This window comes from Alligator sinensis, unplaced genomic scaffold, assembly GCF_000455745.1.
Source record: "Alligator sinensis unplaced genomic scaffold, ASM45574v1 scaffold409_1, whole genome shotgun sequence".
Taxonomy (NCBI): Eukaryota; Metazoa; Chordata; order Crocodylia; family Alligatoridae; genus Alligator; species Alligator sinensis.
Genome location: NW_005842284.1, coordinates 703268 through 720391, shown reverse-complemented (window position 1 = coordinate 720391; position 17124 = coordinate 703268). Strand labels below are relative to the sequence as shown.

General features: G+C 42.4%; 1 protein-coding gene across 4 annotated transcripts in view; it reads left to right on the top strand.

The window, feature by feature from the left end:
- LARGE1 (LARGE xylosyl- and glucuronyltransferase 1) overlaps positions 1-17124 on the top strand; it is a 387820-nt gene that overhangs the window by 292023 nt on the left and 78673 nt on the right. For all 4 annotated transcript variants that reach the window (XR_003095093.1, XR_003095092.1, XM_025209336.1 and 1 more), the window contains 2 exons: positions 12848-12960; positions 15222-15347. Coding sequence is in view for 2 of the 4 variants with exons in the window: in XM_025209336.1 (XP_025065121.1) it covers positions 12848-12960; positions 15222-15347 (239 nt within the window). In the remaining 2 variants the exon portion in view is untranslated. The remainder of the gene's footprint in view (positions 1-12847; positions 12961-15221; positions 15348-17124) is intronic.

Below are 17124 nucleotides of genomic sequence, written 5' to 3'. Positions count from 1 at the left end.
CTATTCTGTCTCTTTCCAACCTTAACTGTTCTTGTGGCAGCTTCTCAGCCTTTCACTTTCCATGCTGCTTGCATAGGACTGAGCTGCAGGGAAGAAGATGGAGCACTCTAAGAGGTTTCAGTACCATTCCAATAGGTGTTGCTCCCATGCCAGAGCTATGCAGGCAAAGGTGGTGAAAAAGAAAGCAGTCTGATTTGTAGCCATCCACCTAGGAACCACCAACAGCTATAAGCAGAAAACCACAGTACTTACTCTTCACAAAAAATGGCTGTGTTTAATGCTGTGAATTGAACCCCACAATTCTTATTATAACATTAAAGAATAGGGGAATGGGCAGAGACCACAAGTAGTCTTCATGGTGAAACTCACTGCATTAGACAACACAATCTTCTTTGTCATAATATATATTTAGATACTTCTTATAAAGCAACCAAACAAAGAGCAAGCTGATAAGCAGCCAAAAGTATTATTTTTCTAACTGACTTGAGATGAACTGAAGGAGAGTTAAAAAACGAGTGTGGTAGCATGCTACATAAGTGTTCTGGTGTCAGTCAATCTCTCAAGGCAACACTTTCAGATTGTATCCCTGTTCTCCCTCCCTTAATTGTTCTAGCAATGTTTTATTTATCTCAGCCAGAATATGATCTGGTTGCTTCTTGAAAATCAAAAACCAAACAAATGAACTTCACCACCTTCCAAATAAAAAGGAAGAAATATTGACAAGGCTGCTTGTCCAACTCAGTACATCTTTCCTTCTTTCTTTCCTTGCTTTGTTAAAGCCCTAACTGAGCAGCAAGCCAATGAAGGCTGTCACCAGTTCCCAGCCACCATTCTCATCCCTACAATTAGCATTGTGGGCTGTTACTACTAGAAGCCAGCTGAAATAATTACCTACTTCTATGTTCATTTTTTTCTCCTCACTTAACTCAGAATGGAAAATCTGTTAAATTATTGGCATTTCATTCTACATGAAATACGATGCCTTTAGAAAAGACAGTGTAAGTAAGAGCAACATTCTTTGCTAATTTTCTCCCTTTCTTGCCTGCTTGGAAAATTGACGAAACCCTGCACAATGGATTGGATCCTCCACTATTGTAAATAGACATCTTTCAACTTCAGTGGAGTTAAGCTGATTTTATATTAGGTGGAAATCTGACCCAATATTTTCCCCCTCGTATGAAATCCACTTATCAGTGGAAAGTGCTAGAAAGGTCTACCACACTGTGGCATCCTGTACACTTGTAAGTGACTGGTCACGTTGGAAGCAGGGTGCTTCAGTGAAATTTTTTACCACCTGCCCAAATAGAAGAGGGCAGACTCAGTGTCTGGAAGCTGATGCATAAAGTAACCCAGCAGAGTCTGCATTGCTCCTGAATAAGGAGTGAAATTTTGTTCTTCCTAGAGGACAGTCATCTAAAGCCCAGTTATCTGGGCCTCATGCAGGCTTCCAGAAATTCACTCCAAGTGTATGAGCATCAGTAAGTCCAAACGTACATGCATACATTTAGGAACAATGAACAAAGGCCATACTTACAGGGTGGGAGACTCTTGCTGGGGAAGCAGTGATTAAAAAAAAAAAAAAAAGACTGGTGGAGTTATGGTGGATAACTAGCTGAACATGAATTTGCAAATACAATGCTTTGACCAAAGAGGCTAATGTAATCCTAATGTATAAATAGGGAATCTTGAACTAGATTATCCCAGCTCTGTATTTGGTCCTAGTGCAAATGCTATGTCCAGGGCTGATGTCCACAATTCAAGAAGGAAGTTGTTAGGTTCAGAGTATTCAGAGAAGAACTGTGAAAACAATTAAAGGATTGGAAATTTGCCTTACACCAGAATATTCCAGGAGCTCAATCTGCTTAATTTATCAATTAAAAGATTAAGGGGTGACTTGATTACAGTATGTGTATATCTACAGGAGAAACAGAAAATTGATAATAGAGGGCACTTCAGTCTAGCAGACAAAGGCATAACAAGATCTAATGGATGTAAGATTAAACCAGACAAATTCAGATTAGAAGTAAAGCATAAAATTTAACAATGAATGAATTACCCATAAGAAAAAAACTTTCCAGGGATCATGGTGGATTTTCTATTACTGGAAATATTTAAATCAAGGCTGCATTTTTCCCTAAAAGATAAGCTGAAGTTCAAACAGGAATTAATTCAAAGAAGTTATATGGTCTGTTTTGTGTATAAGGTCAGATTAGATTACCATAATTGTCCCTATTGACTTTTTACTCTTAAGAATCTATGTAGCTGCATTTAATCACATTTTTTCCTCTGGCCATGAAGTCTGTATGAACATCCAACAGATCAGTTTGATGGGAACAGACTGTAGTGTAACATCCACAGGCCTTAACATTTTCTCTAAAGAATTTTCCTTCAAGTAATTGTCCAAATTCACATCTTCATTGTGAAGTGGCCTGTGCTCTCAGTTGGAGACTTTTGCCTTATCAGTATCCATAGAGTACACCTAAGCCCTGCCCTTCCCCCTGGCCACAGCCAAGGGGGTAAAGTAAAGGGTGGTGTACACTTCTTCCTGAGATCTTATCAACTACCTTGTTAAATTCACTGTCCATCCCAAATCTTAATTCTTTCTTGCCTTTTGGTGTCCTTTCTAACCAGATCTTGCTATAACAGGTGGTACCTTGTGGTCTTTTTACAGCAATTGCTTTCCGATTCCAAAGTGAAAAGGAAGATGATGCCCCATCTTGGATTTAAGAAGGCTCACTGTTTTCAGTCACAAACTCAAGTTCAAAGCAGTCACTTTAGTGTTCATCTTACATTCTCTGCCAGAGGGGAACTGATCAGCCTCTCTGGTTTTACAAGATGGATATTCCCATATCTACATCACACACTCATACCAAAAGACCCTTTTGAGTCATGGTGGTTCCTGACTATTACCAGTACAAGTTCCTTCTATTTGGCCTCACAGAGGCATCAGAAGTGTTCATCAAGGTTCTTCCAGTTGAGGCCACTCACTTTAATGGGCAGGAATCATGGTTTGCCCATTTATGGATGATTGGCTGGCAAGAAGGGCCTCTTCTGTCTAAGTGTCATACAGTCTGAAGCCCACAACACTGCTCTTTCAGGGTGTTTGTTGATAGACAGAAATCGAATCTGATTCCTGTATATGTTCTGTGGGGTAATCCTTTTTATAACGCACTCCTCCCTCACTTAAAGCAATGCCTTAAATACATTTCTCCCATCAAACCCAAGTATAGTGATGGATACCTCCTTGTCAGTATAAGGAATTCATATCAGAAATCTCCAGACAGTATCTCTGAACACCAAAGGAAATGAGACTTCATATCACCCTATTGGTATTCAAGGTAGTACAGAGATCTCGACAAAGCTTCCTTCAGCACATTCAGGAGTTTTATATACAGATCATGACATGCACTATAACTATAGGCTTTTACATCATCAGATAGGGAGTGCAAGGTCTGCCTCTCTAGGAGGGGAGGGATCTGTGTATGCCTCTGGTTTGTCCAACATCAAATACATCTGAATTCAATATGCCAAATTGGTCTCCGGGATTCCAAGACAGACCATTTAATCAAAGTCATCCTCTTAAACCACAAGCGAGAGATCATGGATAGACCTCTTTAGTCCATTGCTGTGGGCTGGGATTACCCCCAAAAAAGAATTGTTTGTATTGGATGCCAACAGCAAGCACCAGCATGCCTATGTGCATGTTCTTACCCTGTAGCAAATGGAAGCTAAACCATGATAACTAAGCCCACAGTGAAAGTGGAAGGATGCTACTGTGGGTTTGGCTTTCATTTACCATGGGCTAAGAGCATGCACATGAGCAATTGCCATAGAGCAGCTAATAAGTAACATATACACATCCCTTTTTACTTCATGGAAACGTCTTCATGTGCCTGTGCCCTTAAGCACTGAGGACCAGGCTCCACAGACATTTTGAGTTCTCCTGGGAAGGTGGTAGCAGGCAGCCTAGGTTGGGGAAGAAGATAAGAATGCATTTGCCTCCTTCCTGTGGGCTCAGCTGGAGAGTCTGACAAGGCTTGTTCATTACTAGTTAACCTCTGAGCCTATTTTATGTCATGGTCAAGGAAAGGGGTTGTAGCATGTAAATATGAGAGAACCCAGATATTCTCATAAGGGTTACAAGGGGTGGAGGCTATCAGGAAGCTGAGAAACCTTCTGAAGTTGAAGTGGGGGAGCCCTTCGACTAAGGGTTTTCATTTCACCAAGAGAACTAAGGAGCCCTGTCTCTGCAAAAGTTGAAAAGAAGGGTGCTTCATTTCTGTGTGCCTGCTAGGTTCAGTACAAGAGCAGCCCTATTCCTCAAGGCCTAGAGAAATGGTCAGGGCTGCTCCATTCTCTCTGGCCTTCCAGAAATCTGCACGTTCAGAACACTGTATCACAGGATGAGAGCTTAGCAGGGGCTCCCATGAGATTTGGTGACTGGCAGTAACATGCCTTCTTTGGGCCTTCTTAGGTCTGCTGTTTTGTGGCTTACCTTTCATGGAAGCTCTTCTCCAGCAGCCTTGAAAGCCTGTAAAAAGCGGGAAATTTTTCTTACAGATAAAGGAAACCTAAAACTAAGGTAATTTTAGAGGCACATAAATTTATTTTTAAATCTTTCAAAGAGGTTTAAGTAGAAGGAAGGAAGGATGAACAGATGGACAGGCAGATAGACTTGTACCATGAGCCAAAGGCATATTTGGATACCTTCTACAGCCTAAATTTGCTCAGGAAGAAATGGCAAATCATAAAAGAGAGGCAAAACAAAAGATAGACATGCTTTATTTCAGTAAGCGGTCATCAGGCAAGTGTTAACAAAGTGATTATAATGGTCAAAAAGCAACTGGGCTCCCGATGGAGTAGCTGTGATAAACTTGCTTCAGAATGCACTCCCTCACCATCTCACTTTCCATATACACATTCACAATAGTAAGGTTATGTGTTCTGTCACTGTGCCCAGAGGGACATCCACTTTCAAATTCAAAATAGGTTTTGTGCTCTACTCTGTTTTGAGAGAAACATTCAAATGTGGAAGTGTTCTGTATTCTAAGTTAATACATTACATGTTAATTGAAAACGTTCTTTGAGCATCTTATATTGTTAAAGTTTGTTTAAAAATACAAAGGGTGTGTGTATGTGTGTGTGTGTGTATGTACTTGTGTAGCGAAATAATACATGAAATACAGTACAAATGTATTATGGTGCCAGTCCTCCCCTTATTACATGCTACAAACTACAATCATAAGCTGCTGTTTTTATTATCCTAGCATTCAACAACAGTATACAGTTTGAAATTATTTTAGTTTTAGACAGTTATGAACAAGAATTAAATGGCTGGTCTATATATCAAACCAATAATTTTACCAGCCCTCTCCTAATAGACTTATCTCATGTACTGATATCCAGTTGTGCATGGGCTTCCTTAAGACGAGCAACTTAAGATGTTTTATGAATCTGAAAAAGAAAAACTATTAAAAATCCTACTGGGAATAGCATCAGTAGCATAATTAGGGATGGGCAACCAGGGTACCAGCCCTGGGTGCTGACTTAAAGGGAGTGTAGAATAGAGGGTCCTTAGGGAGTCTGCAATGGTGGTGACAGCAGCAGCCAGATGTATGGGCACTGCAAAGCTGCTGTGGCTGTAGTAGCAGCTGGGGGCAGGCAGACCCCTCCAGCCACTTTTATGGCCCCCACAGCTGCCACTTTACTCACTGTTAAATTCCCTGCTGCCTATTGCCAGCGTTGGGAGCAATTGGCAGCACTTAGTGGTGGAGGTAGGCAGTGGGAATTGACTCAGTGGTGAGGGTAGCAGTAGCAACAACTGCAGTAGCGGGGGGCTCAGGAGTGTCTGACTATTACAGGGGGAGCACAAAGTCACCAGGTTTGGAAAACATTGGCACTGGTGCAAAACTACTTATACCTCTGAATAGAGTTACAGTTGTGTTTGGTATTTACATGTTACTGGGTAGTTTCTTAGGGAAGCTCAGACTTAAATCTGATTTTCTTGGGTTTCTAACATACATATAAACTTATTAATATTTATTATTGATATTGTAGCATTGCCTAGAGCAAGGGTCAGCAACATTTTTGGTCAGAGTACCAAAATCAGCCCAACCTCCACCCACACCTCGACTTGGCATGCCAGAGATGGGGAACCACAAGGGGCCTGATCCTTATTGCTGGCAGGGGCTGCAGTACTCTGGGTGGTTAGCAAGAGAGGGGCAAGGGTTACGCTGCCCCAGCCCCTCTCCCGCCATGTGCTGTGAGCTGTGCATGCACCCATTGCCACCACAAAGTCAGTGCCAGGGCTCTGGAGCCCAGTGCAACTGTTTGCAGCCTCCCAGCTGCTTGCCACAGCCGGTCTGGACTCTGGGCAGCTGTAACAGGCAGCTAGAAGGCTGCAAACAGCTGTGCCAGGCTCCGCAGCCCCGGCACCAGCTCCAAGGCAGTGGCAGCTGCCCACACGCCTCTGGGCGGATGGTGGGGGAGGAGCCACAGTTATGCTACCCCAGGCTGCTTTCTGACCATACATCCAGAGGTGCGTGCACAGCTGCTGCAGCCAGGGCACTGGTGCTGAGGCTGCGGAGCCCTATACTGCAGCCAGTCTAGCCTCTGGGCAACTGCTGGTGGAAGCTGCCTAGAGTCCAAGTCAACTGTGGCATGCCAAGGAAAATGGTCTCTCATACCATGCTCTGGCATGTGTGCCAGAAGTTGCTGATCCCTGGCTTAGAGTCCCTGATCCGTGTTGTACGTAGCAATGCATGGGTAAATTCTTTGCGTGCAGAATTTGGTAGAGTGTGGCCCACATAAGTATTTATTGTTTAACTGAATAATCTTCTGGTATGAATAACTAGTAAACTTTCTGGTCTGGCTTAGTGGATTTTATCTCAGGTACTGGGATTATTCAGCTGCTGATCCTGCAGAGACTTAAGGGTGTGCACAAGTTTATGAACTAGGAGGGTCTCCTTGGTATCATCACCTTATGGTAAACATGGAGGTGAGTCAATGTTGCAGTTCCACACTGGTTTTCCCATCTATAAGCCATACTAGCTAAAAATCTCAGTGTAACCTATAATGAACCTCCACAGTGTTTCCAACTTATTGCATTACTTCTCACTACATTCTCGCTGTGGGTGGTCTGGTGCCTGGGCTTTGTCATGCTTCTTATATACTGTAAAATCCCAAATGAGTGTTTAAAATTCATTCTTACTTTAAACTAGATATTTAGTAACACCCAAAAGATACCTGCATCTTTTGTGTATTTCAATGTACCTACTTGCTTTTTACACAGTTTAGTGCTGCAACACACTAGGGATAAGCACCTTATAATAACCTAAAATAGATTATTCGGAAGTGCTATTCACATAATTGGGTATTGCCCAAACACTCACAAAAGCTTTTTATGCTACCTGATAGAAACTGGCAGGGTTGTGCTTCCAGAGGTATGCAGCAACTAAACTTTCTTTTCCAAATGCTGAATATTTTTTTAACCTGCCATAAAATGGCCACTTTAATAAATGGATTAAATTTGAAAGCTTTCCTAGTTTTCACTATATCTCCTGTATGTGACTCCATCCTTTGCTGAATGCAGCTTTGTAACTTCCAGCAGCGATGCTCCTCTGAATTTTAGGAGCCCTTATGTTCCTTATGTTAGAAGGATTGCTGATCAAGAAATTCTGGCAGCAAAGTTTTGATTTTTCCAATGGGAAAATTGATATTAAATAGTTTTGTTTTGGGGTCAGTTCAACCAAGATCAAGATATTTTGTTTGGTTAAACAGACCTGACATCTCTTATGGGGCCATCAGATTCCACGAGTCAATTCAGCAAAGCTGAAAAAGTGCAGGAATCTGTTTTATTTTGTTTTTTAATGTCCATTTCATGGGGAAAAAAAATTAACTTCTCTTTACAGATTTGAAAACAGTTGTTGAAATGTTTGCTTTTCCTGAAAGAAATGTATTTCCTCGTTGTTTTGGCCAAAAGTATTCTCCAAATGCATTAATGTGTTTCGTTCTTCCTTTCTCTCTCTCCGCCCAACTAAAACTGGTATATTTGCTATTTGCTTAAAAAAAAATGCCCAGCTTTACCCTAACCCTTCTTTATCAACTCAGTGCCTGTAGTGTTTCATGTAGCCCTAGTGGATACCCAGTGCATGATGGGAGCAAATGAGCTTCTAAGGAGCAAATACTCTAGTTCTATGTAAATAGTCCTTAGTAATAAAGGAAGGAAGAGAAGCATGGAAATTATTAAACCATACAGAAACAGAAAGGTCCTTAAACAGAGTGCTTTTTTAAATGTTCTGCGAGTCATTCACCATTCTGTAATGTTAACTCCGACTATCTTTCACAGTCCAAAGCCAGAGAGGTTAATTATAGCCCATTGGTGCCCCGCTTTTCTTTGTGTATTTATTCATTGCCAAATTCCTCGCCCCCCCCCTTCAGTCTGGGAATGTCGGGTAGGAAAATGCTTCGCTCTTATCTAAGGATGAAAAGCCCCAAAACTGGGGCCAGATGTTCATGAAAGATTCCTTTGACAAATTTTTTTTTAGTGTCTTCCTCCCCCATCACAGCAACTAAGGATAAGTCCCTGTGCCCCACGACATTCTGCTGTATGTCATCTTGAATCCAGCATGAGACTTCAGTCCATTTGGCTCTAGAGAAGGGGGCCTCCGAGACAAACATGTCACTCCCCCTCCCAAAAGATGGACACTTCTAAGCCCTTCGCTTCTGTAGCACAGAGCTGGTTTAGCCTTATGGGATGCTGTGTTGTTAATTTAGTATCCTTCTGGCAGCGGAACGACTTTAAGCTTTGGATTCTAAGGAGAAGGCACTGATCTTGTTTTGCATCATTTTAAGAATTTCTTACTCGCATGTTTTGCTGTTACACTAAATAATATTAATTAAATGAATTATATTAAATTCCCACCTCAGTGCATATCCCACTAATACTAATGAGTAAATATTTAAACCTTTCTATAAATATTGTCCATCAGTGATTTTTATTGTAGCAGTAAATTACAGTTTTGCAGTGCAGGTTCTAAATGGTGATTTTAACAATGTGTTCAAACCAAACCTTTAAGTAAATTAGAGGATAAATCACTTATAAATTATTCTTGACACCACTGTGCTTAAAAACCGTGAATATGTTTCCTGTGCTATACTGTACCATAATTCATGTACATACTTTCTTCATTTATTCCTGTAGCCCAACCTCCCACTTTTGCCCCTCAGTTGCCACTGTGAAAGCCCTACAAGACATCATAATCTCTTTATTTGTAACACCATAATCTACTGCCCAGTAGAAGAACTGTAAGAGGCTGACTAAATGGAGAGTACTGCAAACATAAAGAACATTTTTCTCTCTTCCCTCTTCTGATCAAGCTTTTAAAGAATATTTATTAAGAGGCAACATTTTATAGTTTTTTATGATGGTGTGCACATATGTTAAAAGTGTAAACCCCATTTTACCTGCCATAGTAGAGGGAACTGAATCTTCAAAGAGGGATGGGAGGTTATGTCACCTAATCTGCCTCTGCAGTGAAAGGAGTATGTTTTATGTTGACCTAGAGTTTCAGCCAGTCCACAGTGACACTCTCAGGAAACAAATGCACACATATGCAAACTGCATATACATTTCAAGCTGTGCTTCCAGTCCAGTGCTGCTGAATGCGTTTAGAATAAAAGATTCTCTTATATTGGACAAAAAATTATTCAGCAAGAATAAGTTATGATGTGTCCTTGTGGTGTGTCCATTCCTAGCCTAACCACTGGAAGCAGGAGGGGAAATTGAAGATGAAAGGGCATTCTTTCTGCAAAAAGCTCCTTCATACTTGGGAATTAGATGAGCAGGATTAGAGAATGGCACCAAAATGTATCATAGGCCATACATTGCCAGGACTCCCTCTACGCAGTTCACAAGGCAGCACAAAGTTCAGTTTCCTAAATTGTAATCAAGTTCAAACACATGATCTCTTCCTCATAATTTGCAATTAGGAATTTCTCAGTTCCTTGTCTATTTCTGAAAGTACTTACTTTTCAAATGTAATGTTTTACAACTTGGATTATCACAAAGCTATAAGGCAGAAGGCCAAGCAATGTGGCACCATGGAGACTAACTTATTCAGAGAGGTATGAGCTTTTGTAAGTTACAGCTGACTTTGTCATATCGTATTAATGGACCTGCCCTGGGTGGAAGTTCTCTTCAGGTCCATTCATAGCATCTGACAAAGTAGGTTGTAACCTACAAAAGTTTCTGCCTTCTGAATGAGTTAGTCTGTATGGGCATTTTTAGGTGTGTGCGCGATGCAGCACCAGGCATTTTTTAAAGTGCCCAGCACTGCGTCCTGTCTATTTGTATAAACAGTGAAATGCGCATCAGCACTGAGAAAATGGTGGCAGCACCCTTTTGAACTAAAACACATAGAAGGTGTTTTAGTTCAAAAGTGCACTGCCTCCATTTTCTTATCGCTGACATGTATTTTGCCATTTATGCAAATGCTGGGTGCATCCGCTTGCATGCGGAGCAGACTCGATTAATCAAGTCTGGTCTGATGCAGTGCATCTCTGGTGCATCGCAGCACAAAAAGGTATGTGTACAAATGCCCTTTGTTGCCACACTGCCCTGCATTCTGCTAAACGTCACACTAACAAGGCTAACTACCTCCCTAGAGCTGGAGAGGTTGGGGATGGAAATTTCAAATAACCATCACCACATCCAATTTATTCCCCACAACCGCAGGATTTCACCATTGCTATTTGTTGTTTCTTTGGCTTGTTTCATTTTTTAAAAGCTCATGAAATTGGACTTCTCACATTTCCATTGGTAGATTATTTTAGAAATGTAAAGGGATTCCTAGGATTTTTATTTTTTTTTAATATTCAGCCCACATTTTCTCTTCCTTAATTGCTTCCCACTATTTCTAGTTGTATCCCATTGGACTCCCTTGAACATTTTTTCTCCTTGCTTTGTTTTGCCCCATCAAATACGTGTGTGCTCTTGTTATAGTCCCTCTGAGTTAACATTTAGATAAGCTAATTTTACAAGGACTCCAATTTAGTATCACTTGCATGTGTCATTAATATTCTGTTTACTCCCTCTTTCACTAATGAAGGTATAATATAAGACAGGACCTATCACTGATCCCACTAGACACCTCCTACCTACTTGGTATATCACTATTTATGAGCACTCTTTGTTCTTGGTCTTCAACCAGTTTTCTTTCCCCATGGCAGCATTCTTATCTAAGTCTGGTAAAATATTTTATTTTCAAGTAAGGGCTTGTAAGTAATTAGATGAAAATTCTTTAATTCCAGCTTCATTACTTGTACAGCATTGCTTTCTTGCACGTTTTTTAATTCTACCCAAAACCAATACTGAATATTGAGCAATCTAGAGATTGCTTTCTGACCTGAGGATCCTTTTTTTTCACCCCTTGCTTAACATGTGTTGCCACAGTGACAAGCACTCTACAAAGGGTAGATTTGGATCCATTCCTTACAAAGGTGATCTATTACTCACCAAAGTGTTCTCAGTGATTACACTAGGACTCCTCCTGTGAGTAACTGCTTATTCAGATGAACATTGGATTCATAATCTAACCGTAAAACAGTGGTTCCCAAACTCTGACAGATTACACACCACCAATTTAAAATGATACAACCTTAAGTGCCACCAGCAAATTTTTGCCATATAAAGTAATTATAAGAAATCTGTTAACACATACCACTGACAGGTGGTCTATGTATCAGTGGTGGTACACATACCACAGATTCAGAACCACTGCCCTAAGCAGTGGCAACACATAGGGGGTGCACGTGCATCCCCTGAGAGCACTGGTGCACCCCCTGTCAGGCCGCACTCCCTGTTTAGGTGACGGGCAGGGGGGCAGGCAAGAGCGCCGGACCTCCTCTGTGAACACTGCCTGGGGAGTGGGGCCGCCAGCAAAAGCGCCATGCTACTTCTGGAAGTGGTCATAGGGGGACCCCCCCCCACCGTCAGTGCGATTGTCCAGCCAGGGGAACCCCACCCTAGTCGCTGACTGGTGTCGGTGGGGTCACATGTCGCCCATGGCCCTAAGTAATTAAAAAAAATACAAGGATCCAGATTCTGCCATACCTACTCCACATAATATTTTACACTTTAAGGGTGAATGAAATCCCCGTCACAGTGAAGTCAATGCAAAAGTCCTATTGACTTCAGCAGGGCCAGGATTTCATCCCAGATATCTACCCATTCATGTCAGTGAGTCTTTTTGTGGCGTAAGCTGCTGTTCTTTGTAAAAGTGGCAGGAGCTAGCTAGAGGAGCTGCCTTTCTCCTTTCTGTTGGCTCTTGGATTATTCTCTACATTTTGAGTACAGCTGACATGCCACAGCCTCAAGAATTGATAGAAGCTTTGTCTTAGGGCCATAGTGAGGTCCTAAAACCTTACTGTGCTATATGCAACTCTGGTTTTATTCCTGTTACCACGTGTTCCTCTCACCACCTACTCCCATGGTATTCTCTAGGTCCCTATTGTGTCTTGTCCTTCTTGGGTCTTAAGTACTCTTCGGCAGAGAAGTCCTATGGCACAATGAGGTACAAATCCTGAGAGGCCTACGGGCACCATAGTAACATAATAGTATTTTTTTTCCTCATAAATTGTTTTTCATTTAAGTTAGTTTATGAGGGTAGCCAGTGTCATAAAATGTTTATCCCAATTTCAGTCAAACCCAGGGGTCGAGAAATTACCACAATAATGGCTCCCAATCACTTGAAATTTGCTAACATTCTGGGTTTTAACTACAGTGGTCTTTGCCTTGAACGTTTCATTATGGCATCTTCTCTTTCTCTGTATTGCACTATCCTACCAGGGGTTATCCTGCTACTTCTGGATAAGTTGCGAAAGATGAAATGGGAGCAGATGTGGAGACTCACAGCTGAAAGAGAGTTAATGAGCATGCTGTCCACCTCGTTGGCTGACCAGGTGAGCAAGTAGTCTTGGAGAAACATTGCTTCTTGGATGTGGGAAGGGAGGTATTTGTGTTGCATCCCATGCTCTCTTTATAAGCACAGAGAACTTGGTACACCATCATTGTGGGGGAGATTTTGAATGTAGGGCTAGAGATTTATCCACAGCACTGAAATAAGCACACTAAAATTTTCATCTCCAGGGATTTTCAAAGGGATACAGTTGGGGCCTTTTCCTTTTTACAGTTTTATTTCAGCCTTTCTTTCTGTGAAACAAAAGGCTCCAGGCTTTTGAAGTCTGAAAATAACATTTCTTTCTCTATGGACTTTTTTATGGGTGATTCCAGTTCTGTCAGTTTCTAAATATTGCTAGTGTCTGTACCACTGCAGCACCCTAAACTCAGTCATTAATGTAGTGGCCCTCATAACACCCATGTGAAATAGGGAAGTGCTGTTATTCCTGTATTACAGAATGGGAAGCTGTGGCACAGAAAGATTAAGAGTCTGATCTGAGTCTGATCCAAGGTTTATTAATGTTTATGGGAAGACCCCCATTGGGGTGGCCTTTGAATCAGGTCTTAAGTGACTTACACAAGGTCACAGGGACAGTTATATTGGGAAGTGAATCCAGATTGTATGAATATTAATCTGGCACTTTAACTACTAGGGCATCCACACCCACACCATCTCCCACTGTGCCCCTACTTCAAAACAGAACAGAGGGTGCATCTACACATGGTGATTTAAGGCGCATTAGCCATTTTTAAGGCACCTTAAGGACAGGGGTTTACATGTGTGCGCCCGTAATGTGCCTTAAAAATTATGTTAGGCTAATCGTGCCTAAATTTAATACCTGCATAAAGCAGGTATCAAATTTAGGCACAATTAGTTAAAGTGCCTTAAACATGTGTGGACACCTTAAAGAGCCTTAACGCTATGTTACTGAGTGGGCTGGAGCACAGCTCACAGGGTCCCGCACTGCTGCCAGGCACTGCCAAGAAGAAAAAGCAGCAGGTGCTGTTCTGCAGGACGCAGGAGCTGGAGTGGCAGTTCCAGCAGCAGCGGTCCCTGTCAGTGTGCAGGGCTGCATTGCCCAGCCAGCAAACCGGCCCTGAGGGAGAGGCGCAGGGGAGCCACTAGCAAAGGCCCTGCCCATGCTGCGCTGCCCCCTTCCCCTGCAGGGAGTCACGGGGGGGAGTGTTCGGGGGGCTTTCCCTTGTGCTTTGACAGGAGCCCTTGCGCCTCCTGCCCCCTCTGCCAACTTACTGCATACTGATAGGGATCACTGCTGCTAGAACCGCCACTCCAGCTCCTGCATCTGCACCTTGCAGAACAGCACCAGCTGCTTAGTGGTGCCCAGCGGCAGCACAGGGCCCCATGAGCTCAACTCTGGCCTTCTTGTTGTCCAATGCTGAGGAGGCAGAATCATGGGGAGAGGGGTTAGAGCCGAGGCGGCGGCCAGGCCCACCACGTCCAGGGGGACTGGAGGCTCCCACCTCCTTGTCCAGTGTTGGGCTGCACTTCATGGTTACGCTGCCACAGGCTTCCAGGATCTGTCCAGGGTTCTGACCAGGGCAGCCACGTTAAGGCACCTTAAGGCATCCATGTGTAGATGTGTGCATTATTACATTAGACTAAGGCATGTCCACATGTAAACACAAGCATTATTACATTAGGTTAAGGCACATTAAGTTTAGGCATGCATAAATTCACATGTAGACATACCCAGTGTCTGGCTTATATGTTGTAAGTTGATTTGTAGGACTGTTTTACATATGTTTCCTTGAAACATCTACAACTACAGATGGCACTACAGAGTAATAACTAATACTCCAATACTTCTTTGTTCTTAAAGATGGGTAAGTGCCCAGATTGTTCTTTTTTTTCTTTGTTGAAGCTTTTTGTACTTACTGTAACATCTCACCATCTGCCATGTATGACTGTCCAGGGTAGGGGGGGGACACTATTATTTTCCAGTGATACAAAATATGTTTTGAAAATCCAACAGCAATCTGCTAGTTGTCTGTGTTAAGACAGGCTCTTCCCCTGGTCTAGTGTGACCTGCCAGCCCTCAGGGTGACAGCGCCTTTAACCAAAGCAGAATTTTGAATATAGGTTTTATGGAGCTGACAGCTAATGTAATAATGCACTATTTTCCCTGTCTCCAGCAAAAGGAGAGCAGGATGAAGTCAATCAGTTCAGAGGAATATATGCACCTGTCTCTGATAATGATGTGCCTGATTATTTTTTCTGCTTTTGCGGGTGTTTTTTTGCTAGGATATCTTCAATGCAGTCATCAAACAGAACCCCTTCCTTGTCTACCAGCTTCCATGTTTCTGGAATGTACAGCTGTCTGACCATACCCGTTCTGAGCAGTGCTACAGAGATGTGTCTGACCTAAAGGTAAGCTTAACAGAAGCTGCAAGCCCATGGCTTGGATATTGGTTGTGTTTGAGGAGATGATGTGGAAATTTCACAATGGCAGAAGTAAAAGGCACATCCTTAAATAAGAGAAAGCAGGTGCAAGTGTTACATATGTTCTTTGTAGAGTACAAGAGAAGGTCAGAAAAGGAAGGAAACGAGGGCTAGGTACAGACATTCAAAAAGCCAAAGGTAGAATCAATCTAAATTATGTGTTTTTTTGTAAGCAGTGTAGTTTAAATTGGTAGTGAACAGAACACACATTTGCCTGGCGGGGGCGGAATCTTAGACTGGGTTCTGCCATTTTTAAACCAGTCTGTGTGTGCCAAACTTCTGTTCTGTTACAGGTATAGACCAGTATCCAATCACTTATACCGGTAAACCAGTAAAAGTGTAATGTCTGTACTTGGCCTCTGTGTGTGTGTGTGTGTGTGTGTTGAACCTTTTGGTAGTCATGAAAGCAAAAGATAAAGAACAGTTCCTAGAGGTAATCTGGTTGCACTCAGATGAGGCACTTCCCCCTCATTTAAACCCTGTATGTCTTTACCAAGGCACTTTTTTCTGAACGGGTACCCTGCTGCTGTTCCAGTTCTTAACTACTCATGAACAAGCAGTGACAGCACCCCTTGTATTTTGATCAAGAAGAAAGAGTTTTTAGACAGAGTTGATTTATAAAGAAATTTTGACAAAAAGGATCAAAAGAATGGTGTAACTCTGAACCAAATTGCCATGTTGTACAGTGATCCAAAATCAAAGGGACCATATATAGTCCTTATTCAGCTTTAACTAACTCTGTACTCTAACAGACTTCCACTAATAACTCAGGGGCTTTTCTTGAGAAAGGGCTTAGTAGAAACAAAGTAAAGACCATTGGTTTTAATGCAAAACATGTAGACCTACTATACCAATATACTTTCCAGTAACCTGTATTTTAAGACACAGTGCACAAGAGCTAATTGATATCAAGTTAATAGGAGCAAGATTTTGGCCCCACTATAGTCAAATAGAAGTTTATCTTTGACTTCAGTGGGACCAAGATTTCACTGCAGGTTGTTTAGAAGTATAACAACTTCTAGGTCACGTTACATCTAAGAAATTGTTGGCTGGCTGAAGGAAGAGGAAGATGATTAAAAAGACAATACATATTAGGACCCTAGACTGACCCTATAGGGCAGAGGTGGCCAACCTGCAGCTCCGGAGCCACATGCGGCTCTTCAGAAGTTTCATAGATTGTAGAGTCAGAAGGGACCACAATGGATCATTGTGTCCGACCCCCTGCCCCTGGCAGGAAAGAGGACCGAGGTCAGATGACCCCAGCCAGGTGACTATCTAGCCTCCTCTTGAAGACCTCCAAGCTAGGTGATAGCACCACCTCTCTTGGAAGCCCATTCCAGATCCTGGCCACCCTTACTGTGAAAAATTTCTTCCTAATATCTAACCTAAATCCACTCTCAACTAGTTTACACCCGTTATTCCTAGTCACTCCCTGGGCGCCCTACTAAACAGCGCTTCCCCATTGACCTCCCCTAATAAATTTATAGGCGGCCACAAGATCTCCCCTCAGCCGTCTCTTGTGAAGGCTGTAGAGATTCTGCTGTCTCAGCCCCCCCCTGTAGGGTCTATCACGAAGGCCACTAATCATGCAAGTGGCCCTCCTCTGGACCCTCTCGAGATTCCCCGCATCCCTCATGAAGCGTGACGCCCAAAACTGGATACAGTACTCCAACTGCGGCCTGACCAGTGCCGCATAGAGGGGGAG